The sequence below is a fragment of the Stegastes partitus genome, unplaced genomic scaffold (genome assembly GCF_000690725.1).
Source record: "Stegastes partitus isolate 25-593 unplaced genomic scaffold, Stegastes_partitus-1.0.2 Scaffold1348, whole genome shotgun sequence".
Lineage (NCBI taxonomy): Eukaryota > Metazoa > Chordata > Actinopteri > Pomacentridae > Stegastes > Stegastes partitus.
Genome location: NW_007579079.1, coordinates 94,522 through 101,567, shown reverse-complemented (window position 1 = coordinate 101,567; position 7,046 = coordinate 94,522). Strand labels below are relative to the sequence as shown.

The 7,046-nt window shown below is 45.7% G+C and overlaps 1 protein-coding gene across 1 annotated transcript; it reads right to left on the bottom strand.

The window, feature by feature from the left end:
- Positions 1-2,902: 2,902 nt before the first annotated feature.
- Positions 2,903-6,797, bottom strand: LOC103369909 (angiopoietin-related protein 7). Its single transcript, XM_008298758.1, has 8 exons — positions 6,642-6,797; positions 5,657-5,872; positions 4,663-4,782; positions 4,470-4,584; positions 4,237-4,374; positions 3,465-3,681; positions 3,154-3,349; positions 2,903-3,080 (listed from the first exon to the last, which is right to left on the bottom strand). The coding sequence occupies exons 1-8, from the start codon at positions 6,795-6,797 to the stop codon at positions 2,934-2,936; spliced, it is 1,305 nt and encodes a 434-aa protein (XP_008296980.1). The 3' UTR covers positions 2,903-2,933.
- Positions 6,798-7,046: the final 249 nt, after the last annotated feature.

Here is a 7,046-nt window from a genome sequence, read left to right as displayed (position 1 = left end):
TGGGACTTTGTGTGTGTTTGAAAGAAGCCTCCTCTCGGTTTCTATATGCTGCAGCGTACAACACAGCGCACACTGACTTTCTCACACAAAAGCGAGTATTCACTTACGCGAATTCTTGCATGGACGTGGAGAGGAATAAGAATGAGTCGGCAGCTTGAGTGAAGAGTGCGTTGTGTGCAGCCTTCTAGAGGGGGAAGTGAAAGAGCTCTTTTACCCCACGCGCTGCCCTCGCTGCCATCAGGTGCAGCTGGATGTGGAGGCCGCGTAGACGAGCAGGATGAGGAGACGTTCTTAACAAACACCGAGTGTTCTCCTGTTTGTTCTTTTTAAGTGTGTGTGCTTTGAAGGGGGTTACTGCTTCACTGGAGCAGGAGCAATAAAAATCATCTCAGTCTATAAAGATCTCATAAAACATTTATTTTCCAGTTTTATAAGAGTTTAAACTGAATGGATTACAACTCTGTGGCCTTTTCGCTCCCACAGACGTCACCTCTGCTCAGCACGTGCCTGCTGGATTGGCACGAACCTGCCAATATGCTGAAAGTCTTTGGAAACCCTCGTGTGAAGTCATTTGAATGTAGGTAACTAACGCTTACTGGATGCCACAGATAATTACTGCTGCCTGCACTGAGGTATGAGAGTCTCCGACTGTGAGTTCGATATTTGCTTTAGTTTGAAGAAGGAGCATTCTTGCATAAATCAAAGCATTCTAGTTTCCTCTGTGTTGTATTTTAGTGTTTATTGTACAACTCATACAGTATGTATGCGTGTACACGGTCCTCAAACAGCACATTTCCGCTGCCTGGCCCTATATTAAGACAGCAGCGCCTACCAAATCAGAGTCAGGGTCGCTGTTTCTAATATAATAATAACAGCATACAACAGAAGTGAGTCCATGCCTGTGCAAAATCACTTAAATGTTCGCAGTTGCATTACTTCAAAGCTAAACAGTTGGGAATTTCCTCTCAAATAAAAAACTAACAGGTTGACTGTGTTAAACATTAAGTTCATACAGTGGGAGCCGAATGCAACAAATGTCAGAACAAGTTTCATGACTAAGGTTCAAATCTTTTATTTCTTAAATACTTTGAATGTACACGTTTGTTTTTGTTTTTGGCGTCATATGAAGGACGCCAAATTTCTAAAGAGATGGTGTGTTTGTCTGTCTTTAAACCACCCCAAAGACGTTTGATTGAAGTCAGGCGACACACTTGGGCCATTATCATAACAGAATAATCCTTTTCAAAGCTTCTGGAGACTGAGAGACAGTATTTTGCACTTTCGTGTCAGGACCGTGCATTCACTGACCAGGTTCACACCAAACAGGCTGGACGCTTTCTGAGCTGAACAAATGTATTTTGGTTTCATCTGCCCCATTCATCAGGCTTCTTTCTCTTTCTCTTCTTCATCTTGCAGTTTTGTAACAGTGAGCAACCAAAGGATTCTCCCATACAGGCTGACATAATGCAATGTCCTTCACACCGCCGAGGTTGTCACAGAAACCCAGGTTTCCACTGAGAACCTCTGCACCAACTCTGCCCATTTTATTACAGAGGTAGACTGTGACATTAGCGTCCTGTCCGTGGCGTCACTTCAGTAGAACGAGTAGAACGATGTGGAGCCACGATGCCGACATGCAGGTAAACACAAGTCATAGGTCCAAAACTGACAAATTTCTGGTGTTCACAGGTTATGTTCTGTCATTAGATTAACTGAAAATCACAGTCGTACTCAGTTTTGTTTTAATAATCGCAGGTTTTCTAACTTGTGTGCTGCGTTGAGTTTCTCCTTTTAGGCCTGTTTCTTCAACATAGTCCTTCAAAAGTATTTGTTTTTTATTGTTCAAAACATGAAACATCAACTTTTCAACTTAGAAATCCATCCATCCATTATTTACACACCGCTTAATCCTCACTAGGGTCATGGGGGGCTGGAGTCTATCCCAGCTGACTCAGGGTGAAGGCAGGTTCACCTGGACAGGTAACCAGTCTATCACAGGGCTACACTTAGAGACAGACAACCAAGCACACTCACATTCACACCTACGGACAATTTAGAATCACCAATTAACCTCAGCATGTTTCTGGACTGTGGGAGGAAGCCAGAGAACCCGGAGAGAACCCACGCTGCACGGGGAGAACATGGAGACTCCACGCAGAAAGATCCCGGGTGTCCTCACTGGGAGGCGAACCGGCGACCTTCTAGCTACGAGGCGATGATGCTAACCACTGAGCCACGTTGCAGCCCCAACTTAGAAATAATACAGTTATTTAGAGGGGATACAATATCGAATCAAGTGACATTGCACAGGGCTCTACTCACTTCTATGGTGTGCTGTTACTGTTCCTATGTCCTGGCTTTAGTCCAGTAGCAGTAAGACCTTTTTGATTTTAATTTAGTTTTACACAATGGCTTACATTTATATTTGAACAATTTTCAAAATGAATAAAACTGATAATAATCATATATATGCAATGAGCACACAGCATATGCAGAGCAGTAAACAGTCCTGTGATCTGCCTGCCGGTAGAGATCTGGAGCCTCTTCACTCTGCCAGAGCATCATACAAACAGGGTTTTTGGCTGAGTTGCTAAAAGTACATCAAGTGTCAAGGAATTAAACTGGAGTACAAAAAAGAAGTACAAAATGAGGAAGGATTCACTTCCCATGACTGAGTGAGAAAACTCTATGACCTCTACAGTATAAAGCTGGTTCCCAAAAATATCCAGCAGAACACGAGCAGCCTACCAGTTGCATCTGCACATTAAAAACAGCAGAAGAGACGCTGCTTCCAGGTTACTCGGTAGGTCCGTTCGCTAAAAAAAAAACTGCTCCCTGAGTCACCGGATACCAGCAGCATTATGGTGCTTATGTTGCCACACTGTCTCTTCCCTGCTGTGGAGAGGGATGCCAGGTCCTGGTCCACACCGTCGTCATGGTGACAAACGGCTTCGGAAGTTGTGCGGTCGTATCATCATGCTGACTTTGCGTAGGGAGTAATAGTCAGAGTCTTTCCAGGAGTACCAAACGATCCCATCGGGACCCAGCGGCCCTCGGGTTTTTGGAGTGTAGTGGCCGCCCTGCAGGATAAAGAAGGAGTAAACACTTGGGCCTTTATAAGTCTGATGTGAGGGGCAGTTTGTATGTCCTTACCCTGTAGTAGACTCCATTAAGATTGGCATAGAAGCACTGGTTGTACCACCAACCACCGTGCGAGATCTCAGCACAGATGTTGCCACTGTCCGGCGTACTGAAGGCCTGCTTGTCATGGTACCAGCTGAAAGAGTCCTGGACTGTGCCACTGAAGCCCGACACATGGAGGCGGTAGTGATGCACCTCATCGTCCACACTGCAAACACAGAGGAACAGCGAGAAACTACCTCAGACGTATGAACTGTTTTGCAATAATGAGCTCTACACGTCTGTGCATGTGTCTGTCAACTGTTTGTGGGAACGACGGCGACCTGAAGCTCTGGTAGATGGCATGTTTGTGCCTGTTGCCCCAGTCCTCCATGTCGATCCGGAGGCTGTAGTCTCCCTGAGTGCTCAGATCATGTATGTGGTCGTTGCCCAGCCAAAACTCGGAGTGCAGGTCACCAAATCCATCCCTGTAGTCCCTCCAGCTGCGGTCAAAGTTCACTGAGCCATCCACTCGCCGCTGGATCACAGTCCAGCCACCTCCTGAGGCACAAAAAAAATCCAACAAAAAACGAGGTATTACAAGGACGAGTCATATCCTGGGCTCCCCTCTGCTCAGCTGATTACTACAGGCCGGGTACACAGTGCTGTGTCTTGCTCAAGAACACCTAAGCAGAGCCTGTTCTTGCCAACACAGAGATTGAAACCATTCAACTGAAATACAGTCACGGCTAAGCCAGCTTTCGACCCTGTGGAATGTGTCTTTATGTTTACATTCTTATCCATCACACAATACTGTCCGGGAAGATCTCCCACAAGGAGAACAAGGACTCATGCAACCACGCTATCTGATCTCAACATCACTGAGTCAGGCTGGGATTATACAAAGAAGCTGAGGCAAAGGAGGAAGCCCAAATCTATAAAAATGTGGCAAATTCCACAAGATGCTTGGAACAACCTCCCCGCCAAGTACTTTGAACATTAGGAGAGCTGGTGTTTTGAAGGCAAAACACCTGATGAATAAAGACAGCAGGGTCTCAGAAACCATCCTTGCCATTGCACAACACTATATGTTCATGTACAATGTCGGGGACTCACCATCTGTGTCCATGTCACAATAGACTTCCATAGACATGCCCGCCATTGATGGCACCACAGTGTAGAGACCTGATCTTCTCACTCCATTGTAGTAGATAGAAGCACAGTCTATGGGACAGCTCCTGGCATGCTGGATCTCTGAAGGAGGCGTAATTGAGAGAAGACTGAGAAGGAGAAAATCAACACAAGGTATTTGGCTCCCTCTGGTGGGGCATCGCCACACTAGCATGTACCTGGGTGCAGGGCCTGTTGAGCATCCATGAGAGGATTGGGTTGGACAACGTTGACTGAACAACCTGGACTTCTTTTCACTTTATCCACCAGAAGTGTCAGATTATGGAGTTGGCTCTAAACAGAAAGACTCACGGTTACTTTTTGCTTCCAGTTACAGTTAATGCTGTAGTTAGGAGAAGGAGCGGCGTTTACCTGAAGGTCTAGGATCAGAGTCCCCTGGAGGTGCAGCAGGGTGGTGGCTTCAGCATAGTGGACCTCCAACTCATGGAAACGCTGTTCCAAGGAGATGTTCAAGTGGGTCCTCTCTTCACTCTGACACCATACATTCAATAAACATGTGAGAAAGGCTTTGAATCTTTTTTCTTATAGTGGGAATTTGTTGAAAAAAACAGACCCATGACTGACTGCTTCACTATCCTCAGCAATCACGCCTCAAACTCACACATGCAACATCTGCAGATGCTCTCAGGACACACAGGGCAAGTCCTCTTATAAAACTTAAAGCCAGATGAGTCTATTTCCAGCTTGGACATAGAGGATAACACTAACTCCCATTACCACAGACCCAGGAGCCCTTTCCCTTTGCCCTGTGCTAATGTGCAGCACACACACACAACACGAGGCCCTTCTGCCTTCCACCTGTGGCAACGGACCCGCCCAGCTGAGAGTCTCTGTATGAGCTCACTGCCTGTCAGGAACGAGGCAACACGTGGAAGAGTAGGAGGCTAATCCTGTTAGCGGCTAAGGTCAAGGGCATGCTGGGCGGAAGCCAGCTTGATGACCAAGCACCACATTACAGCACAGAAATGTGCACTCCAAATGGGTCACTTCCTCTTCTGTGTCCAAAGAACAACTCTTTTTATTCTAAATGAAGCCTGGAGGTTCATTTCGAATCAAAGTCTGAACTTTGTCCCACCCAAAAGGCCCGAAATAGAGAGAATATGAGAATGATGTGAAAACTAAAGAAAAAGTTGTTTTTCCCAGCACACAGAACAAATTAAGTTTCCAAATGCAAACAATCCAAAAAAGTGAGTTGTGCAGCATGTGTGGTCTGTGAAACGCAGCAGCTACCTTGTCACACCATCCACCCGGTCTCTGCTGAGACTAAAGCCAACGCTCAAAGCAGTTGAAAGGATTGCTGCTGATGGTTGACCCAGAGCCTGCTAAGTCCATGTGGAAATCTCACCTGCAGCTCGAGGACTTTGATGCGGTGCCGGTGGTTCCTCAGTTCCTCCTGCAGCTCAGAGATTGTCTCTTTCAGCACCGCAATCTGCTGTTTTCTCTCCTCGTTCTCGTGCAGCCAGTAGGAAACCTCGTCCGTGCAGCGAAACATATCCGGGCACCTGCGTTCGTCCAGCTGAGGCAGCGTGGCCACCAGCCGGCACATCCCGTCCTCCATCAGCTGTCGGGTTAAGAGCAGAGGACAGCATGTCAAAAAACATTCTCCATAAACTTCCTGAAGATGGTCCTGTGATTTATTTTTTCTTTGGCAAATCAATACATTCAGCATCAGCCAAAGAGTTTTTAAAACAGAAGAGAACCCTTTTCCTTCTATTTCTTCATCCAAATACATCATATTTTATAGTTTTGTTTACATCACACATACAGATAGTTCTTTACACAATTTTTTTTGCTCCTGACTTGGTGCTGAATACTGTAGGTTTTCATTAATTCCAAATTTATTAACAATTTCAGACATTTTCCAAGTAAAATATATGCGTGAATTAATATACAAGTATGTTGAAATTACAGTTACATGTTTGGGTAATTGTGAGCAATACGGTAAACCAACAGGCTGTATCATTTATTAAAATGTTTCTTGCATCACTGCAGTTCCTGCCTTGATTTCACTGGTATTTTGTTTCTCGGGTAATTAATTAGTCAAAAATACATCATATAAAGTCAACTTTATCTTCTCACACATGAAAAAAATCAACTGACCATGTGTATTTTGTGCAATAGTTGTCTCACTGTGGACACTATTTATAACTATGAGCATTTTTATGCCACATTACAGCACAGGACATGGACTTGGAAACAAAATATTGCTCAGCGAAGAGCTCATACATCCCTGGAGTAAAACAGGGACACTGTGAGCAGTAACAAGTTTGCACTACTTCTGTCTGAAGAGCATCACTTTGGCATGCGTTTACGATGTCTGCAGTTATTACCTGGTTCGTGTACTCCCCACACTGGGAACCCCCGCCGTTGATTGTAGTGGTAGCGTTCAGGTTTTCTGCTTTGGCCTCTGGGAGCAACACGACGAGGACGTAGAGAGTTGAGCAAACGCTCCAGCCGGGAGGGTTGGTTAAGGACAGGAGAGACATGGCCGCCGCCGGGTTAGGCTGTCCCTGCCTGGTCAGCGAGAGCGGGCGTGGGACTCAGGAGGATGTGCTTCACCATGTGAGGCTCTGCTAGCTGTCCCTGCTAGCAGTAAACACCTGTGTTAGATACCTATAAAAGAATACTGTCTGACTCGTGAAGCCTGTAAGACACCACAAAGCCACACAGAGTCTTAGTCTGCCTTTTGTTTCAGTACAACTAATAGGACATGAAGGTGATCCACTCAGTCCATT

What these genes read in the sequence shown, in the direction of transcription:
- LOC103369909 (XM_008298758.1), bottom strand. Translation starts at nt 6,797, where the DNA reads ATGTCTCTCCTGTCCTTAACCAACCCTCCCGGCTGGAGCGTTTGCTCA. An exon ending in GTGGGGAGTACACGAACCAG is followed by an intron (nt 5,873 to 6,641) that starts GTAATAACTGCA and finishes TTAACCCGACAG; the next exon opens with CTGATGGAGGACGGGATGTG. An exon ending in TCAAAGTCCTCGAGCTGCAG is followed by an intron (nt 4,783 to 5,656) that starts GTGAGATTTCCA and finishes GTATGGTGTCAG; the next exon opens with AGTGAAGAGAGGACCCACTT.